General features: G+C 50.3%; 1 protein-coding gene across 1 annotated transcript; it reads right to left on the reverse strand.

The window, feature by feature from the left end:
• Positions 1-178: 178 nt before the first annotated feature.
• Positions 179-22,872, reverse strand: Plaat5 (phospholipase A and acyltransferase 5). The gene is made up of 8 exons (XM_042675801.1): positions 22,780-22,872; positions 21,408-21,635; positions 20,541-20,713; positions 17,872-17,980; positions 5,831-5,939; positions 3,412-3,674; positions 741-821; positions 179-462 (listed from the first exon to the last, which is right to left on the reverse strand). Exons 1-8 carry the CDS (start codon positions 22,870-22,872, stop codon positions 439-441), a joined length of 1,080 nt encoding a protein of 359 aa, XP_042531735.1. The 3' UTR covers positions 179-438.
• Between the last annotated feature and the right edge of the window lie 3,943 nt (positions 22,873-26,815).

Consider the following 26,815-nt stretch of genomic DNA (forward strand, 5'->3'; position numbering starts at 1 on the left):
GGAAAGTCCGTGAGACTCTTATCTCCAATTAATCACCAGAAAACCAGAAATGATGCTGTGGCTCAAGTGGTAGAGCACTAGCCTTGAGCTGAAGAGTACAGGGACAGTGCCCAGGCCCAGAGTTCAAGCTCCATGACTGACAAAAAAAAAAAGAAGAAGAAGAAGAAAGTTAATGTACAACTTTAGAAAGAAAATAGTCCTTGGCAATGAGTTCTCCGATTAAAGCACAGTTGGCACTGAGAGCGATCCCTTCCTCCCCACTCCCACAAACTACACTGTGGGCCCAAAAGGGCGAGGTTGTTATATGGAAAGAAACTGGAGACATTTTCACTGAATGGAAAGAACTTCTGCAAAGAGTTCTTCATTATTGGAAATGTTTAAACAGAAGCTCTCCATGATGTTCCTGAAGCTTTCCCAGCACTGCAGACTAGAGTTGGCCTAAGAAGCAAGCAAGGCTCCTTCCTGCAAAGAGAGGAAACTTAAATAAGTATAGGAAGTACTTAGCACTGTGGGTGGTTCTTAACGGATGGGCAATACACAGTAGTTCTTCCTCTCCTGCCAGTCCATGCATCTCTTATCACATATGTTAGAAACATTCTAGATTGTTCTAGAGGCTCCTGATTTTCTGAATGAGGGTGGTTGAGAGAGGAAGACAGGGGGAGGGAAGGAGGAGGCATGGCATCCTTGCTGGTGTCACTAGCTCCTCCTCTCTGGGGGGTTAGCAGGCCTGGGGCAGTTACCGGTTTGGGCTTTATGCCATCCACAACAGCCGAAATGACGACGCCTGCAGCCTTGGCGCCTTCCATCAGAATGTGCTCTACCTGAAAGCACAGCGGGTCACAGCCCATCAGTCCCCATCTAGGCCTTCTGCCCTCCCTCCTACACCTATGCCACGGGGAGGTTTTCCCTAGAGGAGCCAGCCTATGCCAGGCTGTATTTCCACAAAATCCTAGAGCTGCAAGAGCCCCAAGCAGCCAGGCTTGCTAGAGACAAGACACCCAAGGCAGATGGGCTCCCTTCCCCCAGGAAAGCATCCAGAGATTCTGGTTCTGTCTTCCTCAGAGCCATCAGGACAGGGTCTAAACTCCAAGGGGCTCAGAAGCAACTGATCTCCGCAGAGGATGGGCCACAGCCACTGAAGTCCTGGCCCAATGAACAGAGAATCTGAGAGGCCTGGAAGGGAACTCACCTGAGCGGAACTGCACAGTGAATTCGTCTACAAGCTTGGCTCTGGGCTTGGTGCTCGTGACTTTTGGGGGTAGGGGTCTTGAGAAGCCTTTCATTGTGCCCTTGGGGTCTTCTCTTCATGTACAAGTGTGCAGCAAATGAGAAGTCCCTCGTACCACGGCCCACCGACCCTGGCACTGGCAGAAAGCCTCACAAGAATGGACTACAGGCACACCAAGGATGCAAGATACAGAGGAGGAGGGAGAGAGAGAACTGAGAGGGAAGATGTAGACAGACAAGGAGGGAGAGGGAGGCTGGGGAAGACCTGCCAGTGCTCCCTAAAGGTGAGGAATAACAGAGAGACCAAGAACCAGGTTTGAATCCACTCTGTTTAGAGAACATAAGAAACAGAGGTGAAGCCAGATACCAGTGGCTCACATCTGTGATCCTAATTACTCAGGAGGTGGAGATCTGAGGATCATGGTACAATACCAGCCCGGGTAGGAAAGTCTATCAGAATCTCATCTTCAATTAACTAACAAAAAAGCCAGAAGTGGAGTTGTGGAGTTGTGGTTCAAGTGGTAAAATGCCAGCCTTGAGTAAAAAGAGCTCTGGAACAATGCCCAAGCCCTGAGTTCAAGCCCTAGGACTAGCACAAAAGAAAAGGAAGGAAGGAACGAAGGAACGAAGGAAGGAACGAAGGAAGGGGGGCTGGGAATGCGGCTCAGTGGTAGAGCGCTTGCCTTGCATGCCTGAGGCCCTGGGTTCGATTCCTCAGCACCACAAAAGGAAAAAAAGCCGGAAGTGGTGCTGTGGCTCAAGTAGTAGAGCGCTAGCCTTGAGCTGAAGAGCTGAGGGACAGTGCCCAGGCCCAGAGTTCAGGCCCCACAACCAGACCCAAAAAAAAAGAGAGAGAGGAAGGGAGGGAGGGAAGGAGAGAGAAATAGAGAAGAAGGAAGGAAGGAAGAAAGGAAAGAAGGAGACAAGAAAGAAGAAAAGAAACATAGAGCAAAAGCTAGGACAATAGAACAATCCACTTTCAATCCTTAGATTTTTTTTCCCCACCTATTTAAAAGGAGATAAATATATGCACTCGCTCTGCTTATCTTGTAGAGTTTGAGCAAGGATAGTTATTAACAAGAACAGCTCAAATTGTTGCAGATATTTTGCTTTTCAAGTCTCTAGCACATTAAGCTGATTGCTGCCCTACTGCGGGGGGGGGGGGGGGGGGGGGGGGGGAGGGCAATGTGCACAGAGCCGGCCAACAGCACTGCAACCGCTGCCCACCACCTATAGGCACAGCTTGGCCCTTCAGAGGGTCAGACACAGGGATGCTGGCCAAAGGGCTAGTTGCCTAGATGAGGAAAAGCTAGAAATCCAGATCTTTCTTATGTAACATTTCTATATTTTTTAAATGCTGGTAGTAACTCAACTTTTAAAATAATAATAATTCTGGGCACTGGTAGCTCACGCCTGTAATCCTAGCTAGTCAGGAGGCTGAAATCTGAGGATCTCAGTTCAAAGCCAGCCCGGGCAAGACCTTCTGAGACTCCTATCTCCAATAAACCACCAGAAAACCGGAAGTGGTGCAGTAGCTCAAATGGTAGAGCACGAGCCTTGAGCTAAAGAGCTGATGGACAGCGCCCAGGCCCAGAGTTCAAGCCCCATAACTGACAAAAATAAATTAATTAATTAAATAAAACAATATAATAGTAGTAGTAATAAATCCAAGATGTGGCCCACAGACTGGTAGGGGTTTTTTGTTTTTTGTTGGGTTTTTTTTGGGGGGGGGAGGGGGGTCGGTCATGGAGCCTGAACTCTGGGCCTGGGCGCTGTCCCTCAGTTCTTCAGCTCACGGCTAGTAGTGCTCTAGCACTTGAGCCACAGCACCACTTCTTGCTTTTTTCTGTTTATGTGGTGTTGAGCAATCAAACCCAGGGCCTCACGCATGCAAGGCAAGCGCTCTACCACTGAGCCACCTTCCCAGCCCAGACTGCTAGTTTTCAATTTAACAAGGAAATGTCTACTTTTAGTCTCCTATTTTGTAAAGGAAATTAAGAAAAAAAATGAAAACAAAAAAAAAAAGTCTCAGAAATAGAGTAACTTAACCAAAGAGATCACCCTAGCCCAGAAGAGAGGTAAAGATACCTCCTAAACTGCACACTCTACAATACATGAAAGCCCTGATAGCACAGCCCAGCGATGCCCGCTTTGACCACGAGGGACTGGCCCCAGGAGCCGCACCTGCTGGCTCCTGGGCACGCCGTATCTGAGGTCGTTGACGAAGTGCTCGCAGTTCCCTTCCATCAGGCTGTACTGCACTATCTTGTTGACCATGTTTCTGGTGCGCTGCATGATCTTCTCCACAGGGAGGGGCAGGTATGTCCCGTCCAGCTTGTTGCTGATCTTCCAGGAGCAGCCATGGAGCACGTCCTCCAGACGGCTGTATTTTACCACTGCGCGGTTGCTGAAGATCGAAGTGATGCTACGGGCCCCAATTCCTTCAGCTGAAGAACAAAAAGCAAGAGAGACCCAAGGCCTGGTGGGTAGTCATTTAGAAACCACTAGATGATTTCTGAGTGTCGTCCCTTTAAAAAAAAAAAAAAAAAAATGAGAAGTTAGCTTGGCACCTGAGCCCACACCTGTGTAATCCTGTCATCCTAGCCACTCAGGAAGCTAGAGGCTGAGATCTGAGGATCGCAGTGCAAAGCCAGCCAGAGCAGAAAAGACTCTTTTCTCCAATTAACCACCAAAAAAAAAAAAAAGAAAGAAAGAAAAAGGCCAGAAGTGGAGCTATGGCTCCATGAGTGGTAGAATACTAACTTTGAACAAAAGTATAGAGACAGGACCCAGGTTCAAGCCCCAGGGCCAGCGCGCGCGCGCGCGCGCGCGCACACACACACACACACACACACACACACACACACACACACACACACCACTCAGACTAAATCGAATGCTTATTTCTTCTTACTTTCCATTTCAGTCCTCTTCTGTAATATTTTGTTTCAAGAGACAAACTATAGGCCAGGCGCTGGTGGCTCACTCCTGTAATCCTAGCTACTCAGGAGGCTGAGATCTGAGGATCATGGTTCAAAGCCAGACCAGGCAGAAAAGACCCTGAGACTCCTATCTTCAATAAACCACCAGAAAACCAGAAGCGGCACTGTAGCTCAAGTGGTAGAGCGCTCGCCTTGAGCTGAAGAGCTGAGGGACAGCTCTCAGGCCCAGAGTTCAGGCTCCATGACCAACAACAAAAAAAAAAAAAAAGAGAGAGACAAACAATACTGATGTCTTTTACATTAGTTGAAGTGACGGGGCCATGATTTTAAGATTTCTGGGGAAAAAGGGAGCTAATTATTGGAAGAGCAGCTCCGAGTGCAAAGGGCTTGCCCCTGGGCTTAGCGTGATGGGGAGGGAGCCCACAGGTGTCTCGCATCTCATTATAAGCTCTTCCACACTGTGCTGTTCTCTTCCTTCTGAGACCGGCTGTCACGGAACAGGACTGCACACAGAGATGATCTGTGAACCAGCTCTGGTCAAAGGCTTTCTACTTCGAAAGCTCAAGACTTGCCCAGGATACAAAATTCAAAAGAAATCCTCCCAGGCCCGGCTCCTCCTCGGGCAAGCTCTGGGAGCTGCGGCTCCTGATAGCCATTTTAAATTGCTTGACATCCTGTGCCCCCAAGTACCACGTGCCTCTCCTCTCCCATCTCTTCTCCACAAGGCCAAGCCTCCTGTCACCTGGGCCTTGAGAAACGGACTGAGGACTGGGCCTGCATGGCGGAAAGCAGCCTGCAGGATAAAGACTTCCACTTTGGGCAGGATGAGGAAGAAGGCCCGAGCAAGATTTGAGGACACCAGGAAACACTGCCCACACCCCACCCATGGGACCTCCAGAAATATGGAAAGGATGTTCAGTTGTCAGTACAAACATGAAGGCTCGGAATCCTTTGATTTGTAATGGAAAGAGGGGCGGGGGTGCTGGTTCTGGGACTTGAGCTCAGGGACTGGGCACTGTCCCTGAGTTAGTGTCTTAGCACTTGAATCACAGGTCCACTTCTGGCTTTTTTAGGTGGCTAATTAAAAATAAGAGTCTCACAGACTTTCCTGGCCAGGCTGGCTTCAACTTGCAATCCTTAGATCTCAGCCTCCTGAGCAGCTAGGATTACAGTTGTGAGGCATAGGTGCCTGGCTAGATTATTTATTTATTATTTATTTATTTATTTTGGCCAGTCCTGGGGCTTGAACTCAGGGCCTGGGCACTATCCCTGGGCTTCTTCTGCTCTAGGCTATCATTGTATCACTTGAGCCACAGCGCCACTTCTGGCTTTTTCTGTGCATGTGGTACTGAGGAATCGAACCCAGGGCTTCATGCCTGCTACGCAAGCGCTCTACCAGGAAGTCGCATCTTCAGGCCCTAGGTTTTTATTTTTGAAGGGTGGTTAAAAGGCCAGGGAGTTTAGGGGACACTGTACACGTGTGCCACTCCCATAGCTAGACGCTCACTGGCTACTGGTGAACAGAGACCCAGCTCTTCGGCCCAGAGAGTAAATCAAGGCCCGGGAAGGGCCTCGGCGGCAGGGAGCACAGTGATAACTCTGCTCCTGGCTCCTCTGCTAAGAACTTGCCCGTGGCTATTTCCGGGGCGCGTCCCTCTTACTCGGGGGGGCCAGGTGGACCACACAGTCGTCTTCCACGTAGATGGCCCAGTGCTCGTAGCCAATTCGAAAAATCTCAATCAGGTCTCCAGGTCTAGGTCGTGGTTTGACCTGCGGCGGGGGGAGAAGAAGAGGAGATAAGGATGAACTGCACCGGCTCTGTCCGGGGAGCCGTGGCGGCCCAGCTTTTGGATCTCACTAAGGTTCCTCCCTTGACAGAACCAGATCCAAGCTGGAGAGCGGTCTCTCCCGCTTCCCCTGCACAGCGGCAGCCGCCACGGCTCTGTGCCAGCCAACAACACACTGTGTCTCAGCTCAGGATGCACCAACACGTGCCAGTGAGGAGGGTCTGAACCTCTTCACCCCCACATGGTAAGCCTTCCGGGTGTGGGGCACCAGAGGGGCACTGCAAGAGGAAGGGACTCGCGCAGTCACAGCAGGGGTGGGGTGAGCTGGGGGGGGGGGGGCGCTGCTCAGCGGTGTGGTGTGAAGATCTCTGTCTCAGCACAAAAGGTTGCAGGCTTGACCCAGACGTAGCCTGACAGGGGCTACCAGGGCCCCAAATCCTGCTGCCCCTTCCCGCCCCTGATTCCTCTGCCAGTCTGCTGAAGGATCCACCTGCCACCTAGAGAGCCCCCCTTCTCTGCACCCCCACACACCAGGGGCTGGGCCCCTCCAACCTATGAGAGACTATGAATCAACTCCAGACTGAAAAAATCAGTGGAGCTCTGTTGTCTCCAAGGACGTCCAGACCTCTTCCCAGCATGTCCTCTGAGCCCTTGCCATCGCCCTGGGAGACCCCGTGGAGGCTCCTCCCCCTGTCCTAAAAGCAGTCTTTTAGCATGGCTTAACACTTCTACCAACTCACTGTGTGCTTCTGGGGGGTGGGCTGGGGGGAGGCAGGAAGGAGGAAAGGAGGGAGGGAGAGAGGGAGAGAGGGAGAGAGGGAGGAATATACCTGCCCTGGCTAGCTTTGAAGCATAATCTGTATCTCAGGGAGAGAGAGAAGGGGAGGGGAGGGAAGGGAGACAGGGAGAGAAGAGGAAGCCACAGCCATGGAGACTACCAACCACCCCGCATGCCCATTCGCTTCCCTGTACCATGCCCCTTATACCAAATTCACAACCAGTTTCCTTTTTTTTTTTTTTTTTTTTGTCAGTCATGGGGCTTGAACTCAGGGCATGGGCGCTGTCCCTGAGCTTTTATGCTCAAGCCTAGTGCTCTACAACTTTGAGCCACAACGCCACTTCCAGTTTTCTGGGGATTAATTGGAGATAAGAGTATCACGAATTTTCCTTCCCCAGGCTGGCTTCGAACTACAATCCTCAGATCTCAGCCTCCTGAGTAACTAGGATGACAAGCATGAGCCACAGCGCCTACCTCATTTACATCTTTAAACCTATCTTAATAGGTATCTGCTAACTCCAACATCTAGGCCCACTAGAAAACCGTCCCTACTTGTTACCCTTTTTCTTGTGTATAGGTAGTTTTCCTGGTTCTCTGCGCATATCATAATAAGTTGTTGGAACCCAGACGTTTTAGGGAATATATCGTAGTTACTCTGGATTCCGATTCCTGCTCCCCACCCAGCTGGTAGTTGTTGCTGTTTATTTGGTAAGTTATCCACTTACAGTAATTGTGCCACACTAGGTAATGTATCTACTTGGGTGTTTTCCCTTGTTTTTACTTTTAAGCCAGACTCCTTGGATCAGCATAGCTTAATAGTCAGCCAGTGACCAATGAGAGACTGTCACTCCTGAAGGAAAGGAAGGCGAATTGGTGATGTGACAGTAGCAGACAACATGTGACCCATCGTAGTGCTTCCTGTTCCCACAGTGCCTCACTCGCCTGCTCAAAATGGCGCCTCCTCTTCCCGCAATGCCCTAGGTTTCTGTTCAAAATGCTACGTAAGGAGATAATGCCTCGTGAATGACCTGGCATGACCAAGCACATGCACTTCTGTACCTGTGCACAGCAGTACATGACCATGGGGCTTAATCCCTGCTTGTGCCCTGTGGCAGAAACTAAACAGGAAACCAAGCAGGCACGTGGGCCCTCACTGCCCAATTCCTCCCAGGTAGGCCACTTCCTTGAGGGACTTCAATGGCTCTAAGACCCCTCTTCACAGAGAACCGGCAGCCTACCTTGGCTTTTAACAAATGTGCTGCTTTACTTCTCTGCCCCTCTGCCACTGAATTCTTTATCTGGCAGAGAAATGGATCCATACGCCTAGACAGCACAACTCCTAAAGCCAGTAAGGCTTCACCTTTGTGGATCTCCATGTGGCATGGAGAATTCATTCAAAGGCCCAGAAGTTGGTAAGATGGAATCTGGTTACAAGGCCTGTGTTTACCTAATAATAACTGACTCACTAAGGTCCCCTTGTCTGGCTCTGAGTGTGTCAGTCCTGTACACTTTCCAGACAACATGTGATCATCTCAAGACCCATAGCGATCCCATTGCCTACATTTCCATGTTGCATTTCTGACTGGCCTGTTGGTCTCCTATGTGTCAACCACAGGCTGCCTGTGCTTCTGGCCTTCCATGATGATGTGTGGCTGAGCCAGTGATTGCACCGCTGTGTGGGCATTGTTCTCCCCTGTGGAGTAAAGTCATTCATTGTCTTCCATGCTGTCAGTGTTCCAGGCATGTCCTGCCCACCGCAACACCTGAAACACTGTAGACTTCCACTGTTCTTTCTGGGACTCCGTAGACTTTCTGGGACTCCGCAAATCACTTAGTTCACTGTCTACCTTGAGCAAATTTCCAGACAATTTTTCTTTGGGGGGGGGGGGTGGGATTGGTCCTGCAGCTTGAACTCAGGGCCTGGGCATTGTCTCTGAGCTTCTTTGTGCTCAAGGTTACTGCTCTACCACTTGAGCCACAGCACCACTTCCAGCTTTCTGAGTAGTTTATTGGAGATAAGAGTCTGAAGGGGACTTTTCTGTCTGGGCTGGCTTTGCACCATGATCCTCAGATCTCATCCTCCTGAGTAGCTAGGATTACAGGCGTGAGCCAGCAGTGCCTGGCCCCAGGTTCTTTAAATGACTGGCTTAGGCAATTCCTTCGAGCTTTATCTTTGCTTTTGGAGGGGAGCTTGTGAGGAAACCTGCACTTGTTCTGCATATCCTGACTCACTGTGGTAATTTCTCTCTATGGACACAGAACAAACTATCTGTGCCCCAACACTTCACAGATAGAATTGAAGCCCAGAGAGATCATTATTATTTCTTCACCCTGAAGTTTCCATACCAAGTCCGCGGCAGAACTAGATCTGTACCCAAGCAACTCTCTTTCCACCTTAAAAGCGAAATGTAATAGTAGCTGACCATCCACTAGGGGGCCCCCCAATCCAGGATTCAAAATCCAGAAAGCAAAATGGCATTACAGAATTAAAATTGGACTTCATTTTCTTTTGCTGTAGGGCCAAAGAGAGAGAAGTGTCTATGCAACTCCCTGAAACCTGCAAGTGGTAAGCGTTAAGTACTGTAAGGACAGAACATAAATGAAGGCTCAGGGCACACACACAGAATATGATAACAGCAAATGGCTCTGGAGGGCCAGCAAACAGGTAAAGGAGCAAGCCAAGAGAGGGAAGGCGCAGAGAGGAAACTTTCTTAAGCAGTCAAGCTATCCTTGAACAAACCTAACTCCATCTCACTCTTCCTGAGCACAGATCACAGAACCTGGGGTTCCTGCCCAGTGGCATTTCTCCTTCATCCCAGCTACCACGCCGGCGGACGGTCACATCTGTTCCTCTTGGCCACATGTGGCAGTGTCACACACTCTAAATTTCTCCCCATAAATTGGTTACAGTGAGCACAGGCCAACAGCCTTGATTACACACTGAGATCACCCACAGAACGCTGACAAGTTTAGAGTGGTCTGGTCTGTGGCCTGGGTGCCAGAGTTCTAAGCACTCACCAGGTGGCACACAGTCACCTTCCCCTTTCCCATCCCCCCAGTCTTCCATGGACCATGGGAACCTCACTCACAGACCTCCAATACCAACGCCAGGCTTCCATCTCAGGGTAAGGCTTTTTAAAAAAAAAAAACTTTTTCTGGGCTGGGAAGATGGCTCAGTGGTAGAGTGCTTGCCTTGCAAGCATGAGGCCCTGGGTTCGATTCCTCAGCACCACATAAACAGAAAAAGCCAGAAGTGGCACTGTGGCTCCAGTGGTAGAGCGCTAGCCTTGAGCTAAAGAGCTGAGGGACAGAGCCCAGACCCAGAGTTCAGGCCCCATGACTGGCAAAAAAAAAAAACTTTTTCCTCTCCTTTTAGAAGAAGCTGTTACTTCAAAACCTCCCCATCCATCTGCTGCTCATTTCCTTTCCACAGGCTGACAACCCGGCTCGGGCCCTTCTCCCAGACCCAGCACCCACTAGGAAGAACTTGTCTCTCAGAGGCCTCCATGGGTAATAATAGACTATGAAAGCATTAATAAACCTAACAGGCACGGTGCAGGGAAGTGGTTAGAATTTGCAGGTGGCAAAGAAACAGGAGAAAGGTCACCAAAAAATAGCGTTACCTTTCAACCCTTGGGAGCGGCTGCTGGTAATCCTATCTACTCAAGGGTCAGTTCAAAGCCAGCCAGGGCAGGGAAGTAAGTCCATAAGACTCTTATTTCCAATTAACACCCAAAAAAAAGCCAGAAGTGGAGCTGTAGCTCAAATGGTAGAGAACTAGCCTTGCGCACAAAAGCTCAGAGACAATACCTAGGCCTGGAGTTCAAGCCCCAGGTCTCACACACACACACACACACACACACACACAAGCTAGGGGCTGGTGGCTCAGGCCTGTAATCTTAGCTACTCAGAGGAGGCTGAGATCTGAGCTTCAAAGCCAGCCTGGACAGGAAAGTCCATGAGACTCTTATCTCCAATAAACCACCAGAAAACAGGAAGTGGTGCTGTGGCTCAAGTGGTAGAGCATTTGCCTTGAGCTGAAGAGCTGAGGGACAGCACCCAGGCCATGAGTTCAAGACCCACAACTGCCACAAGAAAAAACAAAAAAAAACAGTGAAGCTCCCAGACCACTTCCAAGATGTACTGAGTGAGTCCCTGGTCAGTCAGTGGATCAGATGTGGAAAGACGGGAGAACATCACCTAGCAACTCTGCTTCTAGCTGTGGCCCTGACAGAGACAGCTCAGGAATGAAACCGGGACTCTCAAATATTAACACACACAAGTTCAATGTCCAAAGATTATTACATGCCCTCATGGAATATATCACACCTCTATATTGATCTGAAACCGTGATTATTTAGTTTCTAAGTCTTTAAAGTGAATATATGATGGCTTTATTCTCCCTCTCCCCCCACGCAGGTGACAAGTATTTATCAAGCACTGGCTGTTTTAACCACCGGGAATATAGCGGCATATAAGGATGACAAGTTCTCTGCCCTCAGGTTGAAAGGAGACAGTTAATCAATAAGCAAAATGGCTTCATAATATTAAAGGAAAAGACACAGGTATATGATTGGTGTTATGTTGCTTGATTGGGGAAAGTCTGAGATAGAATTGTTGGACAGTAGCCATGGTATATGATGTAGATTTTCCTGAAAATAACCCTTTTCATTTTCTTTTGAATAACCTCTATCCTTATGATTCCAGTGGAGATGCTACAGACTTGGCCAATCACTGCGCCCCACTCCAAGCTGGGCCAATCAGAGTCCTTCCCTTGGATTTGGATGTATAAAACAAAGGAAGAGATAGTTTACTTCCCGGGATAAAATAAGCTGGGCCTCCCTTCCCTAAACCCCATGAAGGAAACTGTCTGATAGAGAAGATTGTGAGGCCATCGGTCCCAAAGCAGCCCAAAGGAGAGGTGGCTAGTCAAGGGGTCAAGGACACTGGCAAGAACCTAGATACCAGTTCCCGTCTACAGAGGCCATGGCTGCCCAGCTTCCTAGAGTGAGTCGTCCTGACTCTTTTTTTTTGTTGTTGGTAGTGGGGCTTGAACTTTGGGCCTGGGTGCTGTCCCTGCTCTTCAGCTCAAGGCGGGTGCTCTACTGCTTGAGCCACTGCACCACTTCCGGTTTTCTAGTAGTTTATTGGAGATAAGAGTCTCATGGAGGGCTGGGAAGGTGTCTCAGTGGTAGAGCGCTTGCCTTTCATGCATGAGGCCCTGGGTTCGATTCCTCAGCACCACATAAGCAGAAAAAGCTGGGAGTGGGGCTGAGGCTCAAGTGGTAGAGTACTAGCTTTCAGCTGAAGATCTGACGGACAGCACCCAGGCCCAGAGTTCAGGCCCCACGACTGACCAAAAAAAAAAAAAAAAAAGAGTCTCATGGTCTCTCCTGCCTGGGCTGGCTTTGAACTGTGATCCTCAGATCTCAGCCTCCTGAGTAGCTAGGATTACAGGCGTGAGCCACCAGCGCCCGGCTTCGTCCTGACTCTTAAGTCACGCCAGTGATACTAGGTTAAGTGGGGGTGGGGGGGGAGAGTTCTATACTCACACTAACAGGGTAGGGTCCAGGCAGGAGAGGGTTACCATGTTAAGTTTGGGCCCTGTGGTCAGAAGAGACCTCCTCCAAGAAGTAGGATCTAGGATGAGATCTCAGAGACAAGAAGAAAATTATCTGGATCATTCCACCAGGAGGCTGTTACAGATGATTCAGTGGGAATATTTTATGTAGCCAAAGGAAGACTGAGAAAGAGAACATCAAACATCAATCGACAAGGCTGTGGGAGAAGAAAAGAGGCCAGGCTGCGACCGAGGCCCAGGCCTTTCTGACGCCGTCTAGACAGGAGACAGGACACTGGTCTGGTCATGAGGAGATGTATAAGGAAGGAAAACTGAAGAGCCTGGTGCTTGAGTGGCTCCGTCTTTAAGCTAGTAACCATACTGAGAGGTATGAGTTACGCAGCTGACCATGAGTCCAACCTGGGAATGCGAACAGAAAAAAGCAATTCCCGGGCGACTAAGGACATAAACAATCCTGGGCAAAACCGCAGGCAGGTGCTGGCGACCCAGTAGTCAGACCACAGGTGGTGGCTGTTTGAGAAAGGAACCCTGCAGTTCAGCACCTGTCTCCTCGACACTCCCCTGTGGTTCGAGCCAGTTTAAAGTACGTCAGCCCTTGGATCTAACCAACAACCTGTTCCGGTCCTTTCCCGCTTGGTGGTGCACCAATTATACTATAGAATTGTTTAATGACTTTCCCGAGATGTGTAGTGATGTGTTACAGATGCTATGATGTATGCAAAGTCCCTGCCCTCCCTAAAAAGTGTATAGAAAGTGCTCTAACTCTGGGCTCCGGGCCTCTTAGCGTCACCAGTTACCTGGTGCGCGGAGGACCAGGCTCGAGCTTGTAATAAACGACTCTTTTGCTGTTCACATTGATCTTGGTGTCTGGTGATCTTTGGGGGTGGGGGGTGGGGTCTCAAGTCTGAGTACAACAAAACAAAGGGGTTCCTGGGGTCTGGGGAGGGCATGACCTAGGCAGGGAAGAAAACAGCACAGGTAAACTCTGGTGTTGAGGCTCTAGCAAGGAGGGAGACATGGAATATGGAAAAAAAAAAAAAAAAAAAAAGATTAATCAGCAACAAAGGAGTCCTGGCAAAGAACACAGGAGAAGTGAAGATCAGGAGTCCACTGATGAGGGGTCAGCCCTTAGAGAGGTCAAGGGGAACCCCACCAAAAATTCATGTATTTGTCTGCTCTGGCCAACGTGACCCAAACCTCACTGACTATGAGCTGACTTGATAGACATTAAACATGTAGGTGGCCACCATCTGACTGTGTGTACATGTGATTTCTTTTCTTTTCTTTTTTGGTCCGTCCTGGGGCTTGAACTCTGGGCCTGGGCACTGTCCCTCAGCTCTTCAACTCAAGGCTAGCGCTCTACCACTTGAGCCACAGCAACACTGCTGGATTTCTGGTGGTTTATTGGAGATAAGGGTCTCACAGTGGGGCTGGGAAGGTGGCTCAGTGGTAGAGCGCTTGCCTTGCATGGAGAGGCCCTGGGTTCGATTCCTCAGCACCACATAAGCAAAAAGAAAAAAGCTGGAAGTGGCGATGTGGCTCAAGTGGTAAAGCACTAGCCTTGAGCTGAAGAGCTGAGGGACAGCGCCCAGGCCCAGAGTTCAGGCCCCATGACCGGACCAAAAAAAAAAAAAGAGTCTCACAGACTTTCTTGCCCAGGCCGGCTTTGAACCATGATCCTCAGATCTCAGCCTCCTGAGTAGCTAGGATTACAGGCGTGAGCCACCAGTGCCAGTTGGACTTGTGATTTCTGAGTTTCTTCACAGGGTGGGAGTAAAGATAGAGAGAATGAAAGAATTCCAGGAGGTCTCTTCCCTCTAACCTTATCGGCTAGGAGTCCCACCCTCATGACCTCATTTAACCTTAACTACTTCTTTTTTTTTTTTTGTCGGTCGTGGGGCTTGAACTCTGGGCCTGGGCACTGTCCCTCAGCTCTTCAGCTCAAGGCGAGCGCTCTACCACTTGAGCTACAGCGCCACTTCCGGTTTTTCTGGTAGTTTATTGGAGATAGGAGTCTCACGGTCTCTCCTGCCCGGGCTGGCTTTGAACCACGATCCTCAGATCTCAGCCTCCTGAGTAGCTAGGATTACAGGCGTGAGCCACCAGCGCCCGGCCCCTTAACTACTTCTTAGCACCTAATACAACCACACCACAAGTCAGGGCTGCCCACAGATGACTTTGGAGAGGTATCTAATCTATGGAATCATACATGGGCTGGATTTGAAAACCCAGGAAAGAGCAGACCTGATGATCTACAAAGAACAAGGCCCTGAGGAAGGAAACAGACAAACAGAAATGAGGCAGTCATAGCTGACACACAGTGAATCAGGGGATGAATTTGGAAATGACAGATGGTTACAGGGAATAGAAAGGAAAAGACAGAATGTAGGCGGGCTGGGGGTGGGCCTCTATCTGTGTTCAGCTATCTCCAAGGCCTGATTTTAGGATAAAAGCTGGTGTTCCTCACATGCTAGGAGCTCAAGAGGCATTTATTTCATCTTTGCTCTTGGCAGCATTTCATGAATTATATAAAGCAATAAATAACACTTTTTTATTTTGTGTGGGTGCCAGGCCTGGGCCTTGAACTCAGGGCCTGTGAACTCTCCCTAAGCTTTTGTAAAGCTAGTGCTCTACCATTTGAGCCACAGTTCTACTTTCAACTTTTTGGTGGTCAACTGGAGATAAGAATCTCACAGACTTTTCTGCTGAGGTTCCTGGCTTTGAACTGTGATCCTCAGATCTCAGCCTCCTGAGTAGCTAGGATGACAGGCCTGGGCCACCAGCGCCCAGCTAATTCTGGGTATTTTAAAGGGTATATGCAGAGAATAGGACTTAACTGATGCAAAGGGTCCACCCAGATGACCTGGGAGAACAAAAAGAAAGGTGAAACAAACAAGCCTGTCATGCAGTGAGGTTCAAATGAGCACAGAACATGAGAAACAATAGTTCATGCAAGGCAGGTTTTGCTATCAGGGTCTAAAATAGAGAAAACCAAGTTAAACAGTGTGCATTATTGGTCTGAAAAATTGAGCTGATGATGCTTCTTAACAATCTGGGAAGACCTTGAGAGCAAGAATAAGAAAACCCTTTCACATCTCTGCTATACTTCAAGAAGCTATACTACCAAGAAGCAATGCTACACACTCCTTCTTTCTTTCTTTCTTTCTTTCTTTCTTTCTTTCTTTCCTTCTTTCTTTCTTTCATCAGTCGTGGGGCTTGAACTCTGGGCCTGGGCACTCTCCTTTAGCTCTTCAGCTCAAGGCTAGTGCTCTACCACTTGAGCCACAGCGCCACTCCCCATTTTTCTGGTGGTTTACTGGAGGTAAGAGTCTCACAGAGGTTCCTGCCCAGGCTGCCTTTGAACGGAGATCCTCAGATCTCAGCCTCTTGAGTAAGATTATAGGCTTGAGCCACCGGTGCCCCACTCGTTTCAGTATTAAATAAAATCCTTACTCTGTCCTGGAGCTGGCGGGTCACACCTGCAGTTCTAGTTATTGAGGAAGCTGAGGTCTAAGGATCAAACTTCAAAGCCAGCATGGACAGAAAAGACTAAGAGATTCTTATCTCCAATTAACCAGCAAAAAGCCAGAAATAAGAGTTGTGGCTCACCAGCCTTGAGCAAAAAAAAGCCAAGTGAAAGCACAAGGCCCAGAGTTCAAGCCCCAGCACATGGCATACACACTCAAAAATAAAACATCTTACTCTGTTCTCTTCAGTTTTGGGAGTAATTGCTGAATTCTACAGGCCTGCCTTTTTCTTATAAGGTTACCAGAGCCCACCCTTTAAAATGCAAGTCATGCTGGGAAGGTGGCTCAGAGGTAGAGTGCTTGCCTTGCATGCATGAGGCCCTGGGTTCGATTCCTCAGCACCACATAAAGAGAAAATGCTGGAAGTGGTGCTGTAGCTCAAGTGATAGAGCGCTAACCTTGAGCTGAAGAGCTGAGTGACAGCGCCCAGGCCCAGAGTTCAAACTCCACGACTGACAAAAGAAGCAAAGAAGGAAGGAAGGAAGGAAGGAAATGCAAGTCGTCATAAACATTTTGTAAAGGAGGCTTCTAAAGTATCAAGGGCAATGGCGATCCAGTTACAGAGGCAACAGTAACTCTGTGCAGCATACCACTTGTTAAAAAAAAAAAAAATCTACCTCAAAGTGTTAAATTGAAAACATTCACAGAAACAGTAACCTTGCTCTGTGCTACAGTATGGAAGCTTTATAAATATTCATGAATGGCCAGGTACTGGTGGCTCTTCCCTATAATCCCAGTTACTCAGGAGGCTGAGATCTGAGAATCAGGGTTCAAAGCCATCCTGGGCAAGGAAGTCTGTGAAACTCTTATCTCCAATTAACCACCAGAAAGCCAGAAGTGGCGCTGTGGCTCAAGCAGGAGAGCGCTCACCTCGAGCTGAAGAGCTGAGGGACAGCGCCCAGGCCCAGAATTCAAGCCCCACAATCGACAAAAATATATATATATATTTATTTATTTATAACTATATATATACTTTATATATGCATATATATTCATGAGGGTTTCTAACTTGCTCTGTGCTCTAGCACAAATCTGTCTTTTGGAAATATAATTTGAACACATGGTCCTGAAGCATGCTAGAAATTGTTCCTGTATTCTGTGAAAATATACGTTAAGGAGAACCTGAAATTCTTATCAGTTATTCAATTTGGTAATTCACTGGTTGGATAATAAAGTTGTAATAATTGACATCTCTAAAATCATTAAAAAAAAAACTGGTCTGTCAAACCAATTGTACACCTTCCTCTTCTATCATATAGTAAGAAATAAAAACCTATGACTTTTCAAATTATTAACTCATTAAAGAGATTAAGAGTCTTGTTTCAGCTGGGCACTAGTAGCTCAGGCCTGTAATCCTAGCTACACAGGAGATCTGAGGATCATAGTTCAAAGCCAGCCTGGACAGGAAAGTCTGTAAGACTCTTATCTCCATTGAACTTCCAAAAAGGTGGAAGTGGAACTGTGGCTCAAGTGGGTAGAGCTCCAACCTTGAGTGAAAAAGCTCAGGGACAGTGTTCAGGCCCTGAGTTTAAGCCCCAGTAACTTTTATACTAGAGAGAGATGCTCATTATTATTCATTATAATGACTGTGGCAATGGTTTCACAGTCACACACACACACACACACACACACACACTTGTGTATATATGTTACAATGTATCAATTAGCACATTTTAAAGAACTTAAATACATGCTACCCAACCAATATCCTAAGTCAGTGTGGATATTTTTTTAGACACCGTCCAAATAAGTAGAGAAGTCACCAAGAGGTTAAAACACTCCATCTAAGGTGGGGAAGGTGGCTCAGTGGTAGAGCACTTGCCTTGCATGCATGAGGCCCTGGGTTCGATTCCTCAGCACCACATAAGCAAAAAGAAAAAATCCAGAAGTGGTGCTGTGGCTCAAGTGGTAGAGCACTAGCCTTGAGCTGAAGAGCTGAGAGACAAAGCCCAGGTCCAGAGTTCAGGCCCCATGACCGGACCCAAAAAAAAAAAAAAACAACACTCCATCTAATTCTTGCTACACCTACCTCATCTGCTTGCTTTTCTAACTTGCCTTCACTCTCAGGCTTCGGTGCTGACTTCAACTCCACCCTCTTCTGGTTGACTGCAGACTCCAAGGTAATTATGGGCTTCTCTCTAAGGGATTTAGTAATCATATCATTAATAATAACACTCACAACTCTTGGAAAATCTGTGCTACAGATGACTTCAGATTTATGATTCTTGAGATTGGACATTGGCGGAGCATATAAAGCCTGTATTTACTTTATATCAAGTGAGTGCCGCTTCCTGATTTTCTGCCAGTTGTTTCGAAAATGCTAATGAGTTGTGCAAAAGTTGCCACATTCAAAATGGAGTTGCTGATGTCAACCCGAGGAGATGAAGCCAGAGGGAGGGCCAGAAGGGAGGACTTTTGGTAGACAGATGGCGTGTAACAAGGTCTACTATAATAACCCCTTAAGAGCACAACTTCACACAAGGATCTTGAAACCTGGCACAGAGAATACTTCTCCAAGGACTCTGCACCTGTGGCTAGAGCTCCATTTCTTATTGGTTCTTGAACACCTTTATTACTAATCCTGTGGCTAAAGATCATAGTCCCAAAATGATTTCTATAATCCTCATTTTGCCTTTAAACATTTCCCTTTACCCCTCTCCTTGGAATACACACACGGTTTCCATAAACATATGCATTTCAAATTGTAATAATTCCTACTTTATTTCTTTGGAATATAGTTATTTAGAAAGCACCTCTTTCTCCACCTCCTGCCTCTCTCTCCCTGTCTCTGTCTCTCTGTCTCTCTCTGTCTCTCTCTCTCTCTGGTTGTAATTTGTTAATTACTCCCTTACAATATTTATCAAAATGATGGTTGCACATTGGTTAAAAAAGGAAAGAAAGAAGGCTGGGCACTGGCTACTTACACCAGTAATCTTAGCTACTAAGGAGGCTGATAGCTGAAGATTACAGTTCAAAGCCAGACCAGGCATGGAAGTCTGTGAGATTCTTATCTCCAATTCATCACCAAAAAGACAGAAATGGAACCATGGCTCAGGTGGCAGAGTGCTACCCTTGAGCACTAAAGTCCAGGGACAGTACCTCGGCCCTGCGTTCAAGCCCCAGGATCAGCACACACACATAGAATAAGGAAGAAATGAGGGAAGGAACAAAGGAAGGAAAGGAGACAGGGAAGGAGAGAAAGAAGGAAGGAGGAAAGGAGGAAGGAAGAAAAGGAAAGGAAGGAAGGAAGGAAGGAAGGGAAGGAGGGAGGAAAGGAGGGAGGAAGGGAGGAAGGAAGGAAGGAAGGGAGGGAGGGAGGGAGGGAGGAAGGAAGGAAGGAATAGCAGTACCAACACATAGAAACATAATGAAATGCAAGGTACCTGTGCCTATCCCTTCCACCCTATGCTACTGCCTGGAGGCAAGCCCTTTAAATCTGGAGCTGTTTCTTCCACATTTTCTAGAAATCTTCTTAAATCATAGCATTGTAACTAAGTTATGTAAAAGACATCAGTATAGTCTGTCCCTTGAAACAAAATGTTACAGAAGAGGACTAAAATGGAAAGCAAGAAGAAATAAGCCTTTGACGTAATCTGGTAGAGTGAATTTTTTTTCTTTTTGTGCCAGTCCTGCGGCTTGAACTCAAGGCCTGACTGCTGTCTCTGAGCTAAAGGTTAGCACTCTATCACTTGAACTACAGCAGATCCACTTTCAATTTTTTAGTAGTTTATTACAGGTAAGTCTCACAGACGTTCCTACCTAGGCTGACCTCAAGCCACAATCCTCGGATCTCACCCTCCTGAGTAGCTAGGATTACAGGCATGAGGTACCAGAGCCCAGCTAGAGTGAAATCATTTTAGTGTCAAAGACCTAGGTATATATCCTAACTCTGGGGCTGTCCAGCCTTGAGCTGGTTGAGTAATCTGTCTGGACCTTATCTTTGAAACAGAAATAATACTGTTTTGTAGAGTTGTCAAAAGATAAAATCGAAAGCATATGTACATTTGAAGCACCATCAACTCAGAAATGCCCATTTGTTTCCCTTTAACTCTGCTACAAAAGTATTTTCTGTATTGCACTTTTCTTCAAAATTTTAGCCCTTTCCATTTTTTTTTGTTTTGTTTTCTGGTCGGTTATGCGTCTTGAACACTGTCCCTGAACTCTTCCATCAAAGCTAACACTCTACCACTTTGCGCCACAGCTCCACTTCCGGTTTTCTGGGGGTCCATTGGAGGTAAGTCTTGCCGAATTTCTTACCTGGGTTGGCTTTGAACGGTGATGCTCAGATCTCAGCCTCCTGAGTAACTAGGATTACAAGCGTGAGCCACCAGGGCCCGGCTGCCCTTCCAATTTATTTAAGAAGAGGCAACCATCAGGCTTTTAATGAAAGTACATTGAGAAAATGTCCAGAAAACTGCACGGTTCATTCGTTACTAAGCTCAACCAACGGTATCAGAAACAGCCTCCTACGAAACTCGGTTTCCCGGAGTGTGGCTGTCACTCTGCAGCTGGAAGTACCAGGCATCCATCCTCTAGCCCATAAATCCCAAGCCTAGTGCAATCCATTACAGACCCACATCAGCCTCCTGCCCACACGGGCACACGCCAGAGGAGCTGTTTCACAAGCTGCCGTCCAAGTCAGTTCTGCAAAGACTCCTCCCTCCCAAAGACCCAATGTTCTTACATAAAGCATCTCACCCCTGCTGGACGGGTTGGCTCTGTTCTACGGTGCTCTGCGGCGGCTGCTGGGACTGAAGCGGGACCAACGCTTGGGATTCCGAGGTCTCTGCTAATAAAAGGGGGAAGTGGTAGGAAGAGCTATTTAATTCACAATTGCCCTCACAGGTAAACGGGAAGCTCCAGCCTGCACCCTGATGGTTTTGCAAAGGCGGGCTGGAAGCTGTGTTCTAGAACATCTTCCAGATTAGGAAATCAGCCCTTGCCAAGGCAGGTGGCTACTCAGGAGGCTAAGATCTGAAGGTGGAAGCTGGAAGCCAGCCTGGCAGAAAGTCCTGGAGACTTTCAACCACCAAAAAGCCGGAAGTGGAGCTGTGGCTCAAGTGGTAAAGCACCAGCCTTGAGCAAAAAAGCTAAAGGGCAGTGCCAAGCCCCAGGACACACACTATGACTTTAAGATATATTGTATGTACACCTGAACCTCCTGGTGCAACTAATTAATGCCACATTAGTGTGTGTGTGTGTGTGTGTGTGTGTGTGTGTGTTTGTGTGTGTCCTGGGGCTTGAGCTCTGGGCCTGGGCGCTGTCCCTGACGTCTTCAGCTCAAGGCGGGCGCTCTACCATTTGAACCACAGCGCCGCTTCCGGTTTTCTGGTGGTTTCTTGGTGATGAGTCTCACAGTCTTTCCTGCCCGGACTGGCTTTGAACCGCGATCCTCAGATCTCAGCCTCCTCAGTAGCTAGGACAGGCGTGAGCCACTGGCGCCCGGCTGATGCGTGAGATGCTGGGGCCGGGTTCTGGGGCCGGGTTCTGGGGGCGGGAGGGGGCGGGAGGGCTGGACGCCAGGTCGGTCGCTGACACTGACAAACCCCCGGCCGCCGGCCTAACCCGCGTTTCCCGGGCTCCCCGGCGCCCCACGTGCCTGTGCCTCTTCCGGAGGCCCACAGTCTCCTCAGGGCCGGCCAGCGCAGCGCCAGCCAGGGCGGCCTCCGCGCCCGGCGGCCCCGCGGGGCCGGGCCCCGCTCCGAGGACGGGCCCGGCAGGGGCGCGGTTGAACGTCCCGGACCCGGCAGGCCATCCCGGGACCGCGCACTGCAGGCTCTCGAGAGGGGCGCCCTGCGGGAGAACGGGCGCAGGCTCATCCCGCCGCTGACACCCGCCGGTCCCCTAAGCTCGGCGCGCCACGCAGATCGCAGCGGGCGCGGCCCCGAGCCGGGATCCGGGACGCTGGGGCTGCGCCGGGGAACTGCGAAGGGGAGAGGACGGGGCAGTGGGAGGGAGGGGGGAGAGCTCGCCGCAAACGGCGCCGGGGGCGCGGGCGCGGCGAGAGCGCGCGGGGCGGGGCGGGGCGCGCGGGCGGGGCGGGGCGGGGCGGGGGCGCGGGCGCGGCGAGAGCCCGCGGGGCGGGGGCGCGGGCGCGGCGAGAGCGCGCGGGGCGGGGCGGGGGCGCGCGGGCGGGGCGGGGGCGCGCGGGGCGGGGCGGGGCGCGCGGGGCGGGGCGGGGCGCGCGGGGCGGGGCGGGGGCGCGCGCGGGGCGGGGCGCGGGCGCGGCGAGAGCGCGCGGGGCGGGGCGGGGGCGCGCGGGCGGGGCGGGGGCGCGCGGGGCGGGGCGCGCGGGGCGGGGCGGGGCGCGCGGGGCGGGGGCGCGGGCGCGGCGAGAGCGCGCGGGGCGGGGCGGGGGCGCGCGGGCGGGGCGGGGCGGGGGCGCGGGCGCGGCGAGAGCGCGCGGGGCGGGGGGCGCGGGCGCGGCGAGAGCGCGCGGGGCGGGGCGGGGGGCGCGCGGGCGGGGCGGGGGCGCGCGGGCGGGGCGGGGGCGCGCGGGGCGGGGCGCGCGGGGCGGGGCGGGGCGGGGCGCGCGGGGCGGGGCGGGGGCGCGCGGGGCGGGGCGCGGGCGCGGCGAGAGAGCGCGGGGCGGGGCGGGGGCGCGCGGGCGGGGCGGGGGCGCGCGGGGCGGGGCGCGCGGGCGGGGCGGGGGCGCGCGGGGCGGGGCGGGGGCGCGCGGGGCGGGGCGGGGGCGCGCGGGGCGGGGCGGGGCGGGGGCGCGGGCGCGGCGAGAGCGCGCGGGGCGGGGGCGCGCGGGGCGGGGCGGGGGCGCGCGGGGCGGGGCGGGGCGGGGGGCGCGCGGGGCGAGAGCGCGCGCGGCGGGGGAGGTAGTGCGCGGGGCCGGGCGTGCAAAGGGGCGCGGGGGCGCAGGGGCGCGTGCGTGCAGAGGGAGGCCAGAGCGTGCTGTGGGGCCGGGAGGCGCGGAGCGGCGGCTTGCGTAGGTCCACGTGCTGAAAGCATCCAGGAACTTCGAGCGGGAAGGGAGCCTGCGGTTCCTGGCCGCTCCCCCGTCCCCGAAGTTACCAAGCATGACAATAAAATTAGGCCGAAGCGCACCACGCTCCCCAGTGTGACACGCGCACGCGCACGCGCGGCAGGGGCGGCGGCGCCGGGCGTTCAGAGACCGACCCTGGCTGGAGAAGCGCTCGCTGCAAAGCGCGCAGGTGCGGTTTGCTTCTAGCCTTACCACCTCCCCCGAACGCAGTTTAATGGAAAGAAAAAAAAGGAAAAGGAAGCTCTGTTCCGCCACGGTTGTCCGTGGGCACAGTTAAACTGAGTAAGAATATCTTCATTTGAAAAGAAAAGGGGGCTGGGAAGGTGGCTCAGTGGTAGAGCACTTGCCTTGCATGCCGGAGCCCCTGGGTTCGATTCCTCAGCACTACATAAGAAAAAAGCCGGGGGTGGTGCTGTGGCTCAAGTGGTAGAGTGCTAGCCTTGAGCTGAGGGACAGCACCCAGGCCCAGAGTTCAAGCCCCACAACCGGACCACCCCCCCCCCCCAAAAAAAGGAAAGAAAAAAATCCTGGAACATGAGGTAGGGAGAACTCTGGGCACCAGTGTTTGCAAAGGAAATACTCATCTCACATCTGCAGACTGTCTTGAAGGAGCCTCTGGCAGAGCTCAAGCTTTCTATAAACAGATGCCCAAACGTCTATAACCCAATAGCCCAAAGTTGAGGGGAGAACAACTTTAAAATCTGTTTTCCCCAATATTTCCCAATATTCAGGCTTGAACTTTACCCTTCTCACTTGGCTTTCTCACTCCAGGCTCACAGAAAAGAGACCTCCGCAGGGTTCTGGCAGAAGAGGGTTTATTGGGGGAAAGAGCATACTGCTGGGCTGCACCGGACAAGAGGGTGCAGGGGGTTCAAGTGTCGCTGGATAGACTCGGGAAAATAAGGTATGGTCAGCTAATAGCAAATACAGGAGATATTCCTTCCGAACTTCCCTTAAGATTGAGGTAACAAGTCATTTTGGGGGAAATGAAGCAGGATAACATGGAAGCGGAGGCCCGGTGCGGGCAGCTCAGAAGTATGTTACCTAAAAACAGAAATGCCTTCTTTGCTTCAAATAAAGGCAACTGAATGCATTCTTTCCCAAAGGGTGCATTTCTCACCCAAGAATTCACAACTGCCAGATAGGATACCCCAAAATACAGATAGCAGGGTGTCTCCTCCTTTCAAGGATAAGGATCTGCTTTATGGCAGGATGCATTCTTACCTGGAACACCAGGTGTCATTAAAGCAAAGACAAAGCACCTAGCTTTGCATAACTTAAAGCCAGACCGCCCCCCCCCCCACCTTTCCCCTATAAATACCCAACAGCCCAAGGAGCTGGTGTCTCTCTGGGTGTCTCCTTGTCTGTGTCTGTGTCTGTGTCTTTGTGTCCCTATGAGAGCACCCACACTCTGCTAGAGGGCGCCCCTACGCTTCTGTTTGTCTGCTTTTTTGTCTGTTTCCTTGTTTACTTAATAAAGCTCTACCAAGTTTTCTTACCATTGTGACTTGTCCAGAAATTCTTATTCTGCAATTGAAGTCAAGAACCCTAGGTGAAGAGTCCCCTTATTTAAAGGGAAGCTTCACTAAACCTCATCTCTGTCTGGTGACACAAGGAATGTAGGGGAAGGGAAAAGCGGGGGGGGGGGGGGGGGGGGGGGGGGGGGGGGGGGGGGGGGACTAAGGATGGGGAGGAGGTTTGGGAAGGAGTTGCTGCAGGATGACCTCAGGGCCTGGGAGACCTCCCACTGCTTCCAGGTGCCAGTCAGGAGGCTTGCAAGTTCTGGGCAGGACTTCTAGGAAAGGGGCCACTTGTACACCAAGGGAGAACAAAGGGAAGAAGCCATTTTTCCTGGGTAGACCTAACATTCTAGCCTTTTGATAGTTATAAAGGGCGCTGATTTTCTCTTGCTACTTCCTGCAGGCAAGGGACGTTGACATTAGAGGTAGAAGGCAGAGATATTGTCTGGTCTGGGAGAAGGCAGCAGTTAAGAGTTCCTCGGTCATGAACATAGGTATGGGTGAAATTTATAAAAGAAGCCTTAGGAGCAGGGGCTGAGCAATAAGAAAAACTATTATTAGAGGGCACACAAAAGGCAGAAGGAAGAGTTCAGGACTAGTTCCTGTTGGCTCATGTCCCTACTTATAACTGATTAACATCTGGCAGCTAGGTATGGGAGCATTGGACTAGTTAAGAAAAACTGGTCAGGGCTGGGAGGGTGGCTCAGTGGTAGAGTGCTTGCCTTGCATGCATGAGGCCCTGGGTTCGATTCCTCAGCACCACATAAGCAGAAAAAGCCAGAAGTGGCGCTGTGGCTAAAGTAGTAGGACACTAGCCTTGTGCTGAAGAGCTGAGGGACAGTGCCCAGGCCCTGAGTTCAGTCCCCACAACCGACAAAAAAAGAATAACTAGTCAGGGCTGGGAAGGTGGCTCAGTGGTAGAGTGCTTGCCTTGCATGTATGAGGCCCTGGGTTCGATTCCTCAACACCACATAAGAGAAAAAGCTGGAAGTGGCTGTGTGGCTCAACTGGTAGAGCACTAGCCTTGAGCTGAATAACTGAGGGACAGTGCCCAGACCCAGAGTTCAGGCCCCATGACCCACAAAAAAAAAAAAAAAAACTAGTCAGAAGCTGGAGCTGGATTGGAGTGGTTAAGGGACTAGTAGGAGGCCTTGAACATTTCTTGTAGCTGGACTATAGATGTCTGGACTATGGAGTATGGATGGGAGACCCAGGAAGGTACCAAGACAAACTGTCTTGAGTCTAAGACTCACTATAAATTCTTGTCCACTTAGAAGAAAGACAGGTATGAACATTAGATAGGCATGCTTATTAACTATTTTCTTTTGACTCTTGGCTCTGGTTAATTTTGAAAGGCCAGCACAAAGTGATTTCATTTAAGATCTGACACATCCCCTCTTAACTCCTGTCCATTATCCCTTGTCACCAGGACTAGCTTGTCGCGGGGGTCTAGGTGCTTGTTGCTAGGGGGCTTGACCCAGTTGGCATTTCTTTTGTCAGTTACTGGCCTGAATTCAGGGCCTGGGCACTGTCCCTGAGCTCTTTCGCTCAAGGCTAGCACTCTACCACTTTGGGCCACAGCACCACTTCCAACATTCTACTGGTTAGGGAGAGATAAGAATCTCACAGGGACCTTTCTGCCCCGCCAGGCTAGCTTCAAACCTCAAATCTCAGATCAAAGAAATCTTTTTGCCACAAGACACTTTTTATTTTTAAATGGAGCAACAAGGAGATCAGTAGAAATAGTTTTTAACCAAGCTTACTTGGAACTTGTTAAAAATAGAAATTTGATCAACAAATACTTGGAAAACTTATTTATGGGGTTGGGAAGGTAGCTCAGTGGTAGAGTGCTTGCCTTGCATGCATGAGGCCCTCAGTTCGATTCCTCAGCATCACATAAGCAGAAAAAGCCAGAAGTGGGGCTGAGGCTCAAGTGGTAGAGCGCTAGTCTACAGCTGAAGAGCTGAGGGACAGCGCCCAGGCCCAGAGTTCAGGCACCACAACTGACAAAAAAAAAAAAAAACGGACAAGGGTCTCATATCTAAAATATACTTGGAACTCAAAAAAATTAAATCCCCCAACAACAAATCCTCAAAGAAACAACTGCCCAATAAACAAGTGGGCTAAAGACTTAAAGAGAAACTTCTCTGAAGAAGAAAGAAGGATGGCCAATAGACACATGAAGAAATGCTCAACATCCCTAGCCATAAAAGAAATGCAAATCAAAACAACATTGAGATACCACCTCACTCCAGTTAGAATGACAAAAATCAAGAACTCTAACAACAGCAGATGCTGGAGGGGATGTGGACAGAAGGGAACCTTACTTCATTGTTGGTGGGAATGTAAACTTGTTCAACCACTTTGGAAAGCAGTATGGTGGTTCCTCAAAAGACTCCACATAGAACTCCCCTATGACCCAGCAATCCCACTTTTGGGCATTTACCCAAATGTTTACA

This window comes from Dipodomys spectabilis, unplaced genomic scaffold (genome assembly GCF_019054845.1).
Source record: "Dipodomys spectabilis isolate Male_0828 unplaced genomic scaffold, ASM1905484v1 ptg000030l, whole genome shotgun sequence".
Classification (NCBI taxonomy): Eukaryota; Metazoa; Chordata; class Mammalia; order Rodentia; family Heteromyidae; genus Dipodomys; species Dipodomys spectabilis.